This window comes from Andrographis paniculata, unplaced genomic scaffold, assembly GCF_009805555.1.
Source record: "Andrographis paniculata isolate CXL003 unplaced genomic scaffold, ASM980555v1 Contig5END, whole genome shotgun sequence".
NCBI classification, from domain to species: domain Eukaryota; kingdom Viridiplantae; phylum Streptophyta; class Magnoliopsida; order Lamiales; family Acanthaceae; genus Andrographis; species Andrographis paniculata.
The window spans coordinates 1,532,108-1,550,812 of NW_026137595.1; the positions used below are offsets into that span (position 1 = coordinate 1,532,108).

At 34.3% G+C, this 18,705-nt stretch overlaps 3 protein-coding genes across 6 annotated transcripts; 1 reads left to right on the plus strand and 2 right to left on the minus strand.

Annotated features, from left to right (window-relative positions):
• Nucleotides 1–431: 431 nt before the first annotated feature.
• LOC127259001 (protein NRT1/ PTR FAMILY 5.2-like) lies at nt 432–4,416 on the minus strand. The gene is made up of 4 exons (XM_051286111.1): nt 4,212–4,416; nt 3,739–3,956; nt 2,372–2,943; nt 432–1,520 (listed from the first exon to the last, which is right to left on the minus strand). Exons 1-4 carry the CDS (start codon nt 4,348–4,350, stop codon nt 608–610), a joined length of 1,842 nt encoding a protein of 613 aa, XP_051142068.1. The 5' UTR covers nt 4,351–4,416; the 3' UTR covers nt 432–607.
• A 4,384-nt stretch (nt 4,417–8,800) lies between these two features.
• On the plus strand, nt 8,801–13,213 carry LOC127258890 (uncharacterized). 2 transcript variants are annotated; one of them, XM_051285947.1, is made up of 4 exons: nt 8,801–9,089; nt 9,441–9,535; nt 10,238–11,176; nt 13,032–13,213. In XM_051285947.1, exons 1-3 carry the CDS (start codon nt 9,012–9,014, stop codon nt 11,157–11,159), a joined length of 1,095 nt encoding a protein of 364 aa, XP_051141904.1. In that variant the 5' UTR covers nt 8,801–9,011; the 3' UTR covers nt 11,160–11,176; nt 13,032–13,213. The 2 variants fall into 2 exon arrangements, with proteins under 2 accessions (XP_051141904.1, XP_051141903.1); XM_051285946.1 differs by lacking the exon at nt 13,032–13,213 and having other exon boundaries at nt 10,238–11,357.
• On the minus strand, nt 11,920–17,074 carry LOC127258889 (cellulose synthase A catalytic subunit 4 [UDP-forming]). 3 transcript variants are annotated; one of them, XM_051285944.1, is made up of 12 exons: nt 16,908–17,074; nt 16,560–16,773; nt 16,289–16,407; nt 16,129–16,204; nt 15,887–16,046; nt 15,187–15,799; nt 14,952–15,089; nt 14,743–14,868; nt 14,087–14,299; nt 13,488–14,012; nt 13,041–13,391; nt 11,920–12,735 (listed from the first exon to the last, which is right to left on the minus strand). In XM_051285944.1, the coding sequence occupies exons 1-12, from the start codon at nt 16,962–16,964 to the stop codon at nt 12,154–12,156; spliced, it is 3,174 nt and encodes a 1,057-aa protein (XP_051141901.1). In that variant the 5' UTR covers nt 16,965–17,074; the 3' UTR covers nt 11,920–12,153. The 3 variants fall into 3 exon arrangements, with proteins under 3 accessions (XP_051141901.1, XP_051141902.1, XP_051141900.1); XM_051285945.1 differs by having other exon boundaries at nt 15,887–16,040; nt 16,560–16,776; nt 16,908–17,072; XM_051285943.1 differs by having other exon boundaries at nt 16,560–16,776; nt 16,908–17,070.
• Nucleotides 17,075–18,705: the final 1,631 nt, after the last annotated feature.

An 18,705-nucleotide genomic window follows, 5' to 3' on the forward strand; every position in this document is an offset into this window, starting at 1 on the left:
TAAAATTCAAATTCCAAACAAATACACCAAAACGTGAGAAATACATTTAACATTGATAATAAGAGATTGAATAGATAGAGTAAAAATACACAAATACTCCAAATTTATGGAAATTTTCATTTGCATACACAAATATGAATGTTAATTACGACTTAACAAAAATAATTATAAATTAATATTAAAATTACTAAATAATTTTAATTAAAATAATATAAAATTATAAATTATGAATTTTAAAATATGATTAAAGTGTATAATTATATTTAAAAAGAGAAAATGACAAATTACGTGAGATAATAGAAAGAATGAACAAATTAAGGAGGAGAGGGAATATGTATTTGAAATTTTACATAAATTTTGAGTATTATTTTGATATATCTTCGTACAATTTTGTAAAATCCAAAGTATTAATAAAGTCTAAATATCTATAACAAATACAAATTTATCCAACATTATGTTTATCCTTCGAAATTCAAATTTCTCCCTATTTTCCTAAATTTACCTAATGACATTGAATGCCTAAAAATCACATTGTTTGTTCTAACAGTTTGCTGATAACAGCGATAGCAGGTGAGCAATTTCACAGGACAAATCCACAAATTCTACTTCATTTCTTGAGAATTCCTTCTGTGCTTGTTCTGTCATCCAAAGAAACCTCTTCACTTTTCCTGTAATTCTCTCCATCATCTTCCTTCAATTTCTGCAACTCCATTTGTGTGCTCACCTCTGTGTTATACACAAACATCTTAGCAACAACCAGAAAGAAGATAAGGTTCAGAAAGCTGAGCACTGCATAGAAGGCATAGAAATAATCCAGGTGAGATATATTAAGGTTGTTCTTAATCCATCCGTCGCCGTATTTCTTCGTAACGTCAGCCACAGACGACAGCAGGCCGCTGCTCAAGAAGTGTCCGATTCCCAAGCTCGTCGTGAAGTAGGCCGTCCCGAGGCTCTTCATGCCTTCGGGAGCTTGATCGTAGAAGAACTCGATTTTCGCCACTTCCAAGAAGTTGTCTGCAATTCCCATGAGAGCAAACTGTGGGAGAAGGATGAAGATGGAGAGAGGAACCGTCTGGTCGGCGCGTCGAATCCCGTGTTCCCGCGCGACGCCGAGCCGTCTCCTCTCGGCGAAGAATGCGCCGGTCATGATGATAATGTGGAGCACGATGCCGATCCCCATCCTCTGCAGCAGAGTGATCCCTCTCGGATTCTTCGTGTATTTTCGGACGAAAGGGACGAAGTAGAGGTCGTAGATGACGATGGAGATCAGCATGAAGATCGTGACGAACGCCGTGAGACATGCCGGCGGGATCTTGAAATGGGGTCCGAGGTGGCGCTCTAGAGTCGCGCCTTGCTTGACGAAGAGCGTGGGTATCTGCGCCACCATCGTGCTCGGGATGAACGTTGCCAATAGTATCGGGATCATCTTGATCATCTGCTTCGTCTGCTCGACCTGCGTCACTGTGCATAGCATCCACGGCGACGCCGGACCGCTTCGCACGGCGGCTTTGTCGAGAACGCTACAAGAATAAAGCCGATGATGATACTTAGTTGAAATCATTGAGCAGAATTAGATACTTTTCGAACTTTTGATATTATTCATCAACAATAATTTCTTTTAGTAACGTATTATCAAACTATAAGAACAAGACTAAGGATGATATTCAGTTGAAATCATTGAGTATGATTAGATATTTTTCAAACTTTTGACACTATTTATCAAGAGTAGCTCATTTTTAGTAACATATCATCAAACTACAAGAATAAGGCCAATGATGATACTCAATTGAAATCAATGACCAGAATCAAATATTTTCCGAACTTTTGATATTATTTATCAATAATAATTTTTTTAGTAACATATCATCAAACAAGAAGAACAAGGCTAATGATGATACTTACTTGAAATCATTGAGTAGAATCAGATACTTTTCAAACTTTTGACACTATTTATCAACAATAAAAGTATCATATTATTATCAAACTACAAGAACAAGGCTAAATGATACTATGTTGAAATCATGGAGCACAATCAGATACTTTTAGGGTGTGTTTATTTGGGGGATTGGATTTTAAATCAACTGTTCATCTCATTTTATCTTCAAAAAAATATTAAATTAAATACATATTTTTAATTTTTTATATTATACTAAAAATCAATATTACATTCAAAACATCACATCAACACCTATTATATCACATCATACCACTACTCAAATTCAAAATTTTCACCATTTAAATCCCAACTCAAAATCCAAACCTCCAAACAAACACACCCACACCCACACATGGATACTATCTATCATCACTAACTTCTTTTAACATATTGAATATTTATTTTTTTTTATAAAATATCATATCAAATACTAACCTGAGAGAAGAGGAGTGATCAAGTCTAATCTCTCCCGACTTCGCATACTCCTCAAAGCTCATCTCGTGCAACTCCTTGGGATCATTAGGCGTTGCGGCTCCCCTTTTCCTAGCTGCGGCGACGATGACTCTAGCCATTCTCGACAGCGGGCTCCCTGTTGGGGGCTTGTGTCTGTAATAAGGTGTCCCGATGATGAAAACGACGACGGACACAACTAGACCGGCGGTAGGAAGGGCGTAGCCAATGGCCCAGCCAACGTGGTCTTGAATGTAGATGAGAAAAGTGTTCGAGAAGAGGGTGCCAAGGAAGATGCTGAACATCCACCAGTTGAAGAAGGAGAGCTTTTGGAGCCTCTCTTTCGGCTCAAAATCGTCGAATTGGTCCGCTCCCATCGTTGAAATGTTCGGCTTTGTGCCACCTGTTCCTACCGCAATCACGTAAAGCGCGCCGTAGAACACGGCTATCTGAAGCGTCGAGGCTCTTTTATCGCAGTCGATTTCCTTTACGCCGCCCCCGCAAGAAGGCGGCCTCAGCGCCGGCAGCGAAACCGCCAGCGTCAGTAGACACATTCCCTGTAAGAAATAGAGACGGTTACTATCAAATTATGGGGCGACAACTAATAATATAATAACAAACAACATGCTCCATCATTCATGTAAAATTATGTTGATATGATCGGATACGAATTTTAAAAAAATGGATAAAAATAAACGCTCTTTTCTTTTTTTTTAAAGAAAAAGTAAAAAAAGTGGTACTCCCTCCTTTCCAACTAAAAATACAATTTTTATCATTTTCGTCCGTCTTACTCTAAAGTATTCATGTATTCATTTAAAAGTAATCATATACCAATACCAAAATATCCTTTATTTTTACCCAAATTTAAACATACCATCACACATATAATTACTTATATAAGTCAAAATACAAAAATGTCAATATGATAATTGTCTACATATTACATACTACTCTCGATTTCAATATGTCGGCACATAGTTTCAACTAACTTAATATGTTGTGTTAATTGAAATTCTATACCGTCCGCCCTTTTTATGATATGCTGATCGAAAAAATTAGCACTATACTGATTTGACATCAATTATCACAAATTTAGCACACATGCTGATAGTATAGTATATGACAATTGTTATAGCATTAATTTCAATATATCTTAAAAATAGAACTGTCAGTACACAGTTTCAACTAACACATCATATCTTGTGCTAATTCAAACTATGTACTAATATTATCCGCCTATCTACTACGATATATTGATTGAAAAAATCAGCACTATACTGATTTAACCCCAATTAAGTGCGACCACTCCCCAAAAAATGGTTAAGTGGGACTAAAAAAACAAAGATATTCACCGCAAGGTAAACTGCAGATGCGATGACGAAAGTCCAGTATCGGCCGAGAAAAGCGTCAGCGATGTATGCGCCTAGGAGCGGCGTCATCCAAACCGTGCCGATCCAGTTGGTGACGTTGTTGGCCGACGTCACGGTGCCCTCGTGCAGCTTGTTTGTTAGGTATATCACAAGGTTTGATGCAATCCCATAGTATGCCATCCTCTCAAAGGTCTCATACCCTGTTTAAAAATTACAACAACATATACATATGTATATATAAAGTGTTATTACAACAATTTAGTATGCCATTATTACTTTTTGTTCTGTATTTATTTGTCTGGCAAAATATATCTCACATATTTGCAAAAGCCGCTATTTGCAAATGACATAAATAACGATTTTTGTAAACATGCGGGATATATTTTGCCAGCGAGATAAATAAAGGACAAAAGTGATAATAGACACGAAATAAAACTCCGGCGGCGGTCGCTTACCGACGATGAAGTAACAGGCCTTCCATCTTCCGGTGAGCGATCTAAGAACGGGTCTTCCTTTGAGGTCCAAAGTGCCATCCTGTGTGTAATCATCTGCTCCAGGTAGACTTCCTCTTTCTTCCACATTGGCTGTTGACATCGATCAGAAGAGAATTGAAGACAGGTTTGATGATGTCTGGAATCCAAACTGCTATGGATGATCTTAACTAACTGGTAAGATTTATAATTTATCCCCCTTTTGATGCCATTTCATGAATTTGGATTTTGTTAATAATGATTGGATAGACTATGGTTAGGATGTTGAATGGTATTATTCGTTATTATATTTACAATAAGGACAATATGTGAGTCAGATATTGTCCGCTTTGGGCTGAACTCTTACGAATTTATTTTTGAATATTTTCAAAAAGCCTCGTACCAGTGGAATTTACTTGAAAGAGACTTCAGATGTAGGACTTCGGTTTGCACCCCCAACAATATGCAACAATTGGTTTCAATACATACCAAAATACCATTTTAACTTTTATATAAATTATTAGCATAATATATACATAAAAAAAAAAAAAAATTGCAAAAATATTAAAATCATCTTACATATTTTTACTAATAAATAAATATATTAATATTATTTTTTAATCTATTATAAAAATTCAAATGTATCCGAGGAAGTATATTACTATTATAATGTGTAATCAATATAACCAGCCCGCTCAATTGATTCCATGCATTACAGTCGGCAGATAAGTTTGTTTTGTAGATTAAAACAATGTCCCTTTTGATGCTGCTGAGGAAAAAACAATTGCAAGAAATTGACAGGTAAATAAAAAATATGTCCTAAAATAAGATTGTTGCTTTGTCATTGAAAATACAGATTTTGTAATTTTGTGGGCTCTGATGATATTCCGAACATAAGTTAGGAGTCATTATATGATAAAATGATAACTTATTGAACGACATGTACTTTAATCTAAAAAATACAGTGTGTTTATATAATAAAATTATATTATATATTTTTTTTTTGATTATATGATATAATAATATCGTTTTATAATTTTATTATAAATTATAATAATTTATTTTATACAAATTTATTATTATTATTATTATTATTTTCATTCTAATTATAACAATATGCTTCCGTTCCATTGAAATGTTACTATTTTTTATCTCCGGCCGCCCCAAAACAAGGTTACTATTTTTTAATTTAATAATTGTACTATCTACTTAACATAATAAATATTCTTTCAATTTACAATATATTACACAAATGTTATTACTTTTATATTACACCAGGGGTATTTTTGTCTTTTTTACTATAATCCAATATAATACTAATATTCAAAAATCTACGTGCAAAAGACAAACGCCACCAATATCTCTATTATATGATGTAAAAGTTATGATATTTGTAAGAATATTAGTTATGTTAGGTAGATGATACAATTACTAAATAAAAAAATGATATCCTTGATTTGGGACAAAAAAAAAAATAAAAAAAATGGTATCCTTCACGGAGGGAATATTTTTTATTATTTATTGAATATATTTAATTTTAACCTCAAAATTATAAATTCAAATTAGCAATATCATTTTTTACCACTTTATATTTTATTAATTAAAAAATTTAAAAATAAATAAGATTTCACATGAAATCAAAAATTTATTAAACAAGTCCCGTAAGGGATGGCCTGGTGGTGTAGGGGTTGGATTTGTGACCGTGAAGTCACGGGTTTTCAAACCCCTGACGCCTCAGGTCACCTGCCACACATGGTTCGCCTAGTGTGATTTTCCCGTCGAGCTTAGTTTGCAGGGTATTAGGTTCGACCGGAAGTTTATCCGGTGCAAAAAATATATATTAAACAAAAAGTTATTATTATATTTATATAAAAAAATACTTCTAAGTTTCTTAAAAGAAAATTAATTTAAATATTTTATTAAGTATGATTAAATAATACTTAGATGTTAGATAAATTATTATTATTATTATTATTATTATTACAATGTTCATATACATAAATAAATATAAAATTAAATCGGATAAAATAATATTATTCATCAAATATTCATTCACTCATAATATATGGATGTTACAATCAATCTCAATAGATGCATACTAACACATCACAATATATAACAGTATTATATAAATAAACAGGACATATTAGCAATTGACAAAGTTCATATTGATTAATTTTAAGTCATATTTGAAAATTAATTATTTATATTAATTAGAATTGACAAGTGGTGTGCTCTAATTACCCCTGAAAATAGTATTTCCTTCGTTCCGGTTAAAAATTGTCGTTTATTTTTTTCACGTAAATTTTTTAATATTAGTATTATAATGAGTTATAGTAAAAATGACTAAAATACCCCTATTAGTATTGTGAAATATAAAATTAATGATATTTATGTAATATAGTGTAAGTTGGAAGGGTATTTATTATGTTAAGTAGGTAGTACAATTACTAAATTAGGAAATAGTAACCTTGTTTTGAGATAGACGAAAATAAAAAATGACAACATTTCAATTGGACGGATGGAGTAATATGTTTGTGGAATTTTACCTTAAACTCCTATTATTCAAAAATATATATTTTTATACTCCTCCTATTACTTCTATCGTTTACCTATTTTTATTATGGTTTATTCGATTTAAATGTTTATATATTCTTTTTAAAGTAATTATGATATTACCATTAACTATTAATATTTTTTTTACATTTATTTATTATTTTATCCTTATTTTATTATACATTTTTATCTGAAAGTAATAACAATTTAATCTTCATAGTATTATATTTATCGATTACTATTAAAATACTAATATTTTTTAATTTATTTACAAAAACTAAATGTCAACATTAAGTTGGACTAAGAAAGTATTTACTCCCTCCTTTTCAGATAATTTGACCGCGTTACCGTAGATACGAGAATTTAGGAGGGATATAATTAGTAAATAATTAAAAATGTATTAGTAAAAATAATTATAGATTAAAATAAAGATAATTGATTAGCATAATTAAAATTTAAAAAATTAAAAATTAAATTTTTTAAAATAAAATTAAAGTGTATAATTATTTTCCAAAAAAGGAAAATAACAAAATAAGTGAGACGGACGAAAATGGAAAGATGTACATGAGAAGTGGGACGGAGAGAGTAATATCAAACTAATACAATAATTTAAAATTTTACTACCCCAACTCTAACTCGACTCTATACCAACAAGGAACAAACCTACTTTTAGGGTGTGTTTGTTTGAGTGTTTGAATAATAAAAATTTTGAATTTAAATAATTGTATGATGCTATATAAATAAGTATTGATGCGATTTTTAAATATAAATTTTGTTTTTAGTATAATACACAAAATAAAAAATATATGTTTGATTTGATATTTTTGAAACAAAAAATTAATCGCTAAGTAAAAATTGAGTAAAGTTCTATAAAAGAACACATTGAACATCCATAATTTTAATACTTTGATATTCTTAAAATAAAATTAATATACTACTATATGATTTAAAAAATATATATATATTTAAATATTATATCTTAATAAAATATATATACATTTGAATATCCATAATTTTTATTATCTTAAATATTGTATACTAAATCAAAAGTATTATCATTTACCATGTAACAAAAAGAGTTTATTAATATATATATATTTTTTTTTATGTTAACAATAATTTCTTCGTAATTAATATAAAAAGAATTTAAAAAATAACTTCGATATCAATATAAAAAATATTTCAAATTAAATTCACTCATAAACACACTTGGGTCTTTTTAATTTATATATTTCTTTCGTTCGCATTTTAGGGTTACAATTATCTTTTGCATTATTGTATTTAACATTGAAATATTCTTATGTAGATTTTTTTATATATAAATATATTATAAGACATAATAAAAGTATTTTTGCAATTTTTTCTTATACTACATTAGGATAATAATTAATATTAAAAAATCAACACGCAAAAAATAAATAGCACTATTTGAGCCGAACCAATGTAGTATATTTTTAGAATTTTAAGACTATTTAGTTTTATAAAAAATATCACATTAAATACATATATATATATTTTAAAAAATAATACTCCCTTCGTCCCAAAACTATGATCTTATTTGAGTTGAACATGAATTTAAGGAATATTGATATTATATTAATAGTTGGTAAAAAGTATGAATAAAAGAACCCTTATGATTGTTTTAATGTAAAAAATAGTGGCAGTAAAAATAATTTTACGGTGATACTAGTATTTATGAAAATGAGACGGTTGTTTTGGGACGAACAAAAATAATAAACAAGAGTATTGTATTGAAAAAAAAAAAAAGAGTACACTATTATCATATCACTATTAGTACTTATTAACTATTCCAATCTTTTTCAAAATCTTAAAATTCCAAAATCTTAAAATTCTAAAATCCTCTTTATAAATGCTAGCCGAAATACAACGAAATAAATTAAATAAATTATTATTATTGTTATTATTATTATTATTATTTTAAATAAAGAGTAAAGCAGAGTGTTTTTTATGACGACTAGAAACCACAACGGTCAGGTCACTCGCCATCTAAAAAAAAAAACAACAACAAACAAAGCCCCACCAAAATTCGACCGTTTCGGCGTCTCCCCTTTCGCCCTTTCCCACGCTCTCTTTTTCCTTTTCTCTGCGCAGAAGAAATAAGAATGGAGTTCTTCTTCCCATGACTGTTTCTGTCCGTACTTCTTCGAAATCAGGGGGAAAGTGAATAAGGATAATTGCAGCGGTCGCGTCTGAGTGTTTTGTTCTAAGATGGGGTGTTTTCTCGGCTGCTTTGGTGGTGCGAAGGAACACAGACGACGCAGCGACAAAGGAAGCCCCCAGAGACATGTAATGATCTCTTTACCTTATCATCTGGTTGTTTTTTGAACAATTGCTCGGTTTGGTTGTGGTGGAAATTTTGATTGATCGATCTGGAATTATCGTCGTTTTAGGGTTCCTAGAAATAGTTTTTCATTCTGTGAAGTTATCCTTCGATTCCTTCCTTGTTCGTACTCCATAACTACTGAGTTCTATTATCTTTTGTTGAATGAAGTATAATTCTATTCAATTTTTTGCTCCTTTTTGTCGTTGCTGTTAGTGATGATGATAAACATGAAACCTTTTTGTCTTCCTTTTCTGCTCTGTTTATTGTCTATTTCCTGCAATGAACTGAACTAAATTTCGAATTTCTTTATGCAGAGAAACCGTATTCAGAATGTGCTGCAGGAAAGTGAAATTACTGCAGAACACTTCATCACTGAATCAAAATCCATTGCCTTGGACTCAGAGTTGAGGTAATCTCGTGATCATTTCCTAACTTCTTGTGTTGCAGTATGAAATCTATAATGAATACTCTTTTATTTTCCGAATCATTAGTCGTTCTCGATATTTATTTTTGTTCCAATTTGTAAGTAGTGAAGTTCACGTTTTTCCCTAGCAATATTTCCTTGTATTCTCCTGTTTATTCCCTATTTATGTCCTTATTTCGAATAGAAATACTTGCACACAGTTTATTTGAATAAAAGTGATGGTGATTCTTATCATTTTGCAACCTGTAAATATTTTCAAAATTGAGTTACAATTTGGGAATGACTACGGAAAAGCGATATAATAATGAATGCATTTTGAAATGATATACTCCCTCCATCAACGTAATAAGTATACTATGTTTTTTGTGCGGAGATTTAGTATTTAATTGATGTTTGGCGGCACTTTTTGTGTGTAAAGCCTTGTTTTCTCTTGTGTTTTAATTTGATGTAATGATATTGCTTTAGATAAGTGTAAGTTTGAGGATATTTATAATGTGTAGTATGATCAAATTTATGAAAAAAATGAAATGTATACCTTTCGGGATGTTTTTGGCTGTGCCGTATGTAATCTTCACATGATGATTACTTGTTATTTGATAATGAAAATCCAATCATCTCCTGTGTATTCCATTTTAATCTTTTGCTTTATGCTATTAATGGAGAAATATTTGATTTTTTCGGTTATAGAAATAAACCCGAAGGAGTTGAGCAACTGAGTCCAAGCCCCAAAAGGAGAGTAACTTTTAACTCCAATGTTACGGCATACGATCATGTTCCAGTCCATGAAAGTATTGATTCTCAACCAGATTATGCTACAAATGCTGATAAAGAAATGCCCAAAGATCTGAAAATGTCGCAGCGATCACATTCTTTTTCAGAAGACAACGATAACTCTGCTACATCCAGTGTTAGATTGTATCCTCCGAATCACAGGTACCATAACGCCAGAGACAGTGATGATGAATTCGATGAATACGGAGACAGCGACCTGGATGAATTGGACGATGAAGTTCAATACGAAGAAGATTCTGTGTCATCCGAGAATCATTCAGCCACGAAATCCCAGCTCAGTGATTCGCAAGAACACATTAAATTTGGATTGAAAACTAACCCCAGAGATAGAAACGATTATCTTCATTCAGTGCTCGACCCTGTCGAGAATGTCACTCAATGGAAAGCTGCAAAGTCGAAAGGGTCGTCATTTTCATTAAAGCCACAAAAGGAGAACACCAGCGCCAATTTTGACGCTCGTCATATACCTTTGGAGCAGCCTCAGTTCAGTTTGAAAAAAGGATCTGATCAATTGAAGAATCCGAATCAAGAAAGTGCAGTCGATGCAAGTTTATCGAATTGGTTGGCATGTCCTGAGCCCGTCGTGTCCAAACAGATCCTGTCAGAATCACGTAGTTCAGATATGAGCTACGAAGAAAGGCCAATTTTAGGCGCTTTGACAGTCGATGAGCTCAAACGAATATCATTGTCATTGCCGCCTAGTCGAAGCCCCGATGAGATGCAAATTATCGGCACCGTCGGGAACTATTGGAGCCATTCAGATTGGTCTAAGCATCATCGAATTTCAGCCTCTTCTTTTCAGAGCAGAGGTGTTTGAAAGCATAAAGTTTGCAGGTACTTTTACTGTTTTGGTTATATTTCGAATTTGTGATGAGTTTTGTGTGAATTGTGTGTTGATATTTGCCATCATGTGTTTGTTGTATTCTGTTGTGTGTGGTCGGTCTGGAGGTATTGTAGTAGTCTAAGAATACCTTTGCCTGTGAAATGGAATGTGGACTGATGTGTTTTTTACAAACCAATGTGTTTACTTCTGCCATAAAAGAATTACTCTAGTTAGTTTTGTTGTTTGCCATAGTTCGAATATTTAGATGATATTGTTGAAAATGAGTTCTTAAAAATTCAAATCATATATACTCGAATGGAATAATGTAAAAAATAGATTAGAGTCGAATAAAAATATCATTTAAAATTCAATATCAGTCTAATTGAATAATTTGAAAAAAATTTAGAATCGAATTATACTCCTGTCCGTCCCTAATCTAATATGGTGATAGTGTGTTACATGGAGATTTAGAAGGTGTATGATTAGTAAATAATTAAAAATATATTAGTAAAATTAATTATAATATAATATAAATAATTATATATTAAAATATAAAATACTTTTTCAAAAAAAAAAGTTACATAATATTTGCAACCGACGAAAATAAGAAAAATATGACATCATATATGGCATTGAAGTGATATAATATCTGTGACGGAAGAAAATAAGAAAAGTATAACATCATATATGGGACGGATGAGAGTATCATTTAAAATTCAAAATGGAATAATTTGAAAATTACAACAAATATCAATTTGTGTACAACCCTACTACCAAGAACTGAATTGCAATTGAATCTTATTCTCATACATACTTGCATACATACCAACACTTAAAAGTTTCCCTACTCTTTTCTCAAAACTTCAAAAAAAAGAAAAAATCTCTTTGCACATCACACTACCACACAAGAAGTGTACTTAGCCAAAATGGGGGAAAGGGAAAATGCTTAGGATGCCAAGAACAAGAATAGGTAAGAGTGGATATATGATCAACACTCCACACCACATTGTTTGAGAATAGGGCCAGTCTGTTTAGGCAAGAAAGGATCAATTCTAACCCAAACCAGCGAAAAGATAGAAGCCAAAAGAATAGACCAAAGAACAACAATGGTAGGAGTCCTATTTTGCCTTCCCATAAGCCCCTTAAGAAAAGGATAGAGATGAACAATAACCCAAAATGCAAAAAACAGCTTACCGAATAGCGGCCCCCATGACCCGTACCCGTTATTGATAGCGTCGGCAACGCCGGCGACAACGCCGACCATGTTGAGTATGATCAACGTTGTCGGAGGAATCAGCAGCGTCGTCCATTTGAATAGGTAGAGCTCCCCAAACTCGGCGTCGTCTGCTGCTTTCGCCGTAACGGTGAAGTTTGTGTCGACACCACCGAGCACTTTTAGAAGGCCTTGAAAAACCGCGAAAAGATGCGCGGAGACGCCGCCGATCACCCAGAATTGCTCGTTGCGCCACCAGTCCTCGATGCTGACGCCGCTCCACCGGAGCTCGAGAACTCCGGTGGCTATAATGGAGAGGAACAGGGCCATGAACCATATGCTCGCAAGGTTATTCAGCTGCATTTAGAAAAATGAGGTTAGTAAGAGCTCTTAACAACATTACAATATACTCCCTCTGTCCGCAAAAATTTAAATATTCAGTTGAGGGTATTTTCGGAAAGTAAGTTAGAAATTGAAAAAATGAGGAGAAATAATGTAATAAAAGTAGTGATATTTGTTGTAAATAAGTGATGAATGGAGAATAATAGTTAGATGTGTTTGACTTTGCCAAAATTAATAATGGGGTAAATTTAGCGGACTGGGTAAAAAAGAAAGTTTTAGTAAATTTGGACTATATATATATTTTGTTTTAGGTAACTTACTGACGGGACGATGAACTTTCCGGTGAGGAGACAGACGGCTGGGAGCATGCAGTAGGCGAGAAGTGCGATGGAGGTGAAGGGGTAGACGACGGTGTTGATATAAGCCAGTCGTTCGAGCCATTTGAGCTTTCCGCCGTAGGCGTACCAGAGGGGGCAGTGTCGACTGAGGAAGATTTCGACAGAGCCAAGAGCCCATCGCAGAACTTGGTGCAACCTGTCGGATAGATTGATCGGAGCTGATCCTTTGAAAGCAGCTCTTTTCGGTGTGCAGTAGACAGATCTCCATCCTCGACAATGCATCTTGAAGCCTGTTAAAATGTCTTCGGTGACTGATCCGTAGATCCATCCAATCTGCGCGGGGAATGAATTCGAAGCGTCATGGAAAAAGATCAAAAAAGACGTGTGTGTGTATATATATATAGATGATGGTAATGTGTTAAGTTTAACCTCTCTGCCCCATTCTGTTTTTTCTTCATAGCCACAGCTGATGACATGAATGGCTTCTTTGATGAGCGATGTTGGATTAGTGCCTTCGGGTAGACCGCCGTCTTCCTTGAGAGTCGACGCGATGAAAACGGGCGACATCCCGAATCTTTTCTCGAAATTCTTTTGAGACATGAGGGACGATTTTTCCAGCTCGTCGTATCCTTCGAGGCCCTCTTCGATTTCCTCAAGATCGAAAGCTGGGCCGGAGGTTTTCCTGGTGTACTGCTTGCCCATCATTTTCTTCTTCTTGCCGTATAATCCTCCGAGCCCGAGTAAAGACTTGAGTCCTTTCTTCTTCGCCTTCTTCGACTTTTTTTTCCCGCCGCAGCAGCAGCAGCAGCACCACTTGGGCCAGCAGTCGCAGGTCATTTTAGGCCGTTTCTCCGATGCGGGTGGATCATAGCCGTATAATGCCTGCCTGTTGAATACACAACCGGTGCCGACATAGACAGGGCCTTGAATACCATCCAGGCCTTTCATGTTGATCTGGTATGTATGCAAACAATTTCAATTTCGATTTCAGATCAAGTGTTGTGTATGATGATGCTGTGCATACTTACGTCGAAGAACACGACGTTTCGATTAGCGTATCTGTCGTGGCGATCGATCCCGTCGAATCTCTGTGGAAACTGAACATAACAGAGCTTCTTCCCTATCTGGGGATCCATGAGGAAGCACATAGCTTCTCTAACAGCCTTGCTGTTGTTGAGGTAATGATCACAATCCAGATTCAATATGAATGGTGCATTGGTAAGAACAGCAGAAACTCTAACCTGCAGATTGTCGAAACATCGAAGATTCTCAAATTTGAGGGCCACGAAAACTAGAGCTGGCAGAACTGACACGACACGGCAATATGACACGAAACCGAGGCGAAATAATTGGGTCCCGGTCAAAGATTTTAACCCGATTACATATACGGGGTTGACACGAATATTAAGTTCAATTTTAAATAATTGTAACATAATTTATTGTACACGTTACACTAAAATCAATAAAAACTAACATAATACAATGACAAACAATAATTGAGTTTGAATTAAGGATTTCGACTTAATAACCGGTCAAATGAACCCGACACAATAATAAATTAATAGGGTTAGAATTTAGTAATTTAGACCGTTTAAAAGCATTTAACCTTATACGAATCAACCCATTGCCAGCTCTAACGAAAACAACAATCCGAACAGTTCTGAAATAGCTAGAAGGTTCTTACCAGTGAATTCATGGCGCCGGCTTTCTTGTGGTGCTGATAGCCGGGTCGTTTCTCACGAGAGACGTACACTAACCGCGGTAACTCCTTACCTTCAACATCCAGTGCACCTTCACTCCCCAAATACACCTGCAGGACAAGAATTTCAGCAACAAGAATTATACAAGAACACGAATCATTTGCTTGAGTAGTAGTGATGATGTTTTGGTTGCCTGAATCATGCCGGGGTGATCGCGGGTGTTGTTGCCTGGCCATGGAGTTCCGTCCTGCATAATCCATCCTTCTTCAGGCTTCTTCTGAGCTTTGGCAACTAAAGCATTTATCCTCACTTTGAATTCTTCATATTCTCTCTGCAAAATGAATTGGATTGATGATTCAATGATGGATTGATTTATACAAAAACAGTAAGGATTTGCTATATATATATATATATATATATATACTGACCTTCATTGCTCTTCTATCCTTGACGAATGTAGGCTGCACTTTATCTTTGAGGTAATCGATCTTCTCCGAGAAGTAGAATTCCGGCGCACGAGGCTCAACGCTGTACTTTTTGCAGAACGGCACCCACCGCCGGGCAAACTCTGCCGTCTCCGACAATGTATCGAACAGAAGCATGGAGGCGCCGTCGTCGGAGACATAGCAACTGACCTTGTCCACTGGATAATCGACGGCGAGGATTGAGAGAACTGTGTTGGCTGTGATTATCGGAGGTTCCTTGAGGGGATCCACAGTGCTCACGAAGAAATCGATTGGCGCTAACTGGTTTGATTCTCCGTCACGCTCGAACCTCAAGGAGAGGCGATCGAGGTAGGTTTCGCGAGTGATTGGTAGCCATTTGGGGAATTGATCGAGAATCCAGGAGAGTCCGAACCAGATCTCGCAGATGACGGATATGATCCATAGAGGATAAGCGTCGTACGCGGGGGCTAGGATTCGGAAGTGGAAGAAGAAGCAGAGGACGATGAACCGAATGACGATGACGATGCGGTAAGGGTTTATGAGACGCGAAGGGATTGGAACTTTCCGCCATAGAGGTTGTCGCGCTTCGGCGATGCTGGAGAAATCGAAGCACGGATTTCTTCAATTCCGGGTGTCGATCGCAAAATGTTTTTAGAAAACTTGAAGCTGAAATGGTGCTTACAGGAAATCGTCGTCGTCGTCGTCTTTCTCATGTCCTCCTCCTCCATCTGATTTGGTAATGAGGCCTCGTTTCTCCTGCCTGCTCTTCCACTTCTCCATTCGTTCCTTCCATTCCTCGTTGCTGTAGGTCTCCTTCTCGGCTTCGAAATCTTTGCCTGCAACTGCACATGATCTGTGAGCAGGAACTTGACGACTTCGGCTTATGGCGGGAAAAGTATGAAGAAATTGGAATAGGGGAGATACCACTTCCAGCGACAGGAGGCGTGCTGGCGCCGCCATTGATGTGGTGTTGAGGATCAGTGTTATAGTCTTCGTGTTCCTGCGCATATACATACACAACACTGAGAATTTGATGCTTCCCTAGTTTTCGAGAACAATTAGTGCAGTAGAGGCGAATAATCACCAAATGACGAGGTTCATGAGGAGGCGGGGTAAGGATACGGCGATTCTTCAGCTGGAACTCATCCTCGAAGTCATCTTCGTAGTGTTGATCCTCATCATCTCCTTCAACCCGAGGAGAACCTTAAAAAAAAAAGAGTGCAATCCGCATTCAAACAACAATTCAAACACAACAAAAACAGGTGCGCGAATCCAAACACCAGCACATGTATTATATGCATATATATTAACACATAGAACGGATTAGGAGGAGGATGGCAGCCATTGCAGCAGACCTTTGTGGCGCTTGTAGCGAGCGTGGCACTGCGGACAGGTCTGGTGGCCTTCGCTCCTCTCATACTCGTAGCAAGGCCTGCAAACTGGAAATCCGCACTCGTGGCAAGCCACAAACACCTCACCACTTTCTAGCACCTCGATCTCGTCTCCACAAACACGGCATGTTTTGGCGGTTGTCGATTCATGTGCTGCTGGAGGAGGTCGATGCTGCTGCTGCTGTATTCATCAAAAAAAACAAACAAAAATTACGTGTTACAGATCACAACAACATATACTCAGTACATACAAATATGTATATCAGTATATATATGTATATATAATATATAGATTTTTTATTTATTATGTACCTCGTCGGAGGTGTAGAGTTCGCTGCGGGCGTAAGACCCGGCGTAGAAACCAGACATGGGAGGAGCAATGGGGAGAGTGAGGAGCAAAGAATGAAGTGAGGATGTGAAAGGCGTGAAGGTTGGGGGCTGTTCTTAAGAATCGATCCATATGTGGTGTGGTATGGTATGGCGAGAGGGAACCTGCAACAACAGCAGATAGCAGACAGCAGATAGCAGGTGAGGGGTCGATTTGAAGGTAGGTTTAGGTTTAGGTTTGATTGGAAGACAAGTTTGATCGGTGAGGTGAGAGAGAAAGCTCTCCTTTCCTTTCCTTTCCTTTCCTTGCTGCTTCTCTTCTACTCTTTGCCACTGTGTCAAGGGAGGGATCCATCACACCTGCAAATCATATCAAATACATATATTTATATACTTGTTCCCTTTGAGTGATGTTTTATGTAAAAAATTTTGATATATATTACCTCAATATTATAGAAATAATTAAAATTATATATAATATATATCCATAGAGTTTGTTTACCTGTGATTTTTATTGATACCATTCTTAATATATAATATATTTTATTTTCTCAATTTTTTATATTTTATATAAAAAAATTTACATCAAGACACTGAACAAACAAATGCATAATCTTTTGACAAATATTTTTAATTATTATTATTTCTAAAAATAATAAAAGATTTGTTTAAAACACACAATGAAATACAATATAAATGTATATAAGATTCTGCCGCCCGTCAGACTCTAAAGTCTCGTTTACCTTTTGTGTCATTATTTGTATAATTTTCTTTTACAAATATCATTATAATAACATTATAAGTATTTTTTTGTCATTTTCCTCTACTTTATACTATATTTTCATATAGTAATTAATATTCAAATGTCAGTATAATTTATTTACATATCATTTAGGATATGTTTGTTTGAGATTTGAATTTTGAATTGAAATTTTAATATTAAAAATTTTGAATTAAAATAATTGTACGATGGATTGATACAATATTTTGCATGTAAAATTAATTTTTAGTATAATATAAAAAAAATTATAAATTATAAATTTTGAGAAGAACCTCCAAACAAACGCACCCTTTGGATGTATTCAAGTCCAAAACAACCTGTATAATTAGGGCATAGAAATGCATGAGCAAGAGAAAAATCTAAGGTGTACCTTCTCCTTATGAAATTTTTTGTACACAAACTATTACTCAGTCCGTTCCATATCTTTGTCCACTATTTTTATTTTTGTCTGTCTCACTTTATTTATCATTTTGTTTTTAAAAAATATAATTATAAATTTTAATTAAATTTTAAATTTTATAATTTATAATTTATTTTAAATTTAAATTATATTATTTTTTATTTTAATTTATATTTATATTTAATTTTATTATATAATAATTATTTTTATTAATATATTTTTTAATTATTTATTAATTATATTTTACTAAAATTCTAGTACCTACAGTAAACAAGACACAATAGGTAAGACTGCTGAAATAAAAAATATGAATATACAAAAATAATATATTATGTTCTTATTAACTTTTTGTATCATTACAAATTATTACCCGTCTACTCATAAAATATACATATTTTTATTTTAAATTGTCTAATTATAAAATAATAATTTAAAAATACTCCAATTTTTTAGAAATACTCATACTTTATCATTACTTTTACATTAAAAAAAATAACCGCAAAATTTTATACTTACAATTTAAATATTATTATTTTTAACTAAACAGCGTGAGTATTTATTTTATTAATATAATTTTTAATTTTATAAAAATATATTCTGTG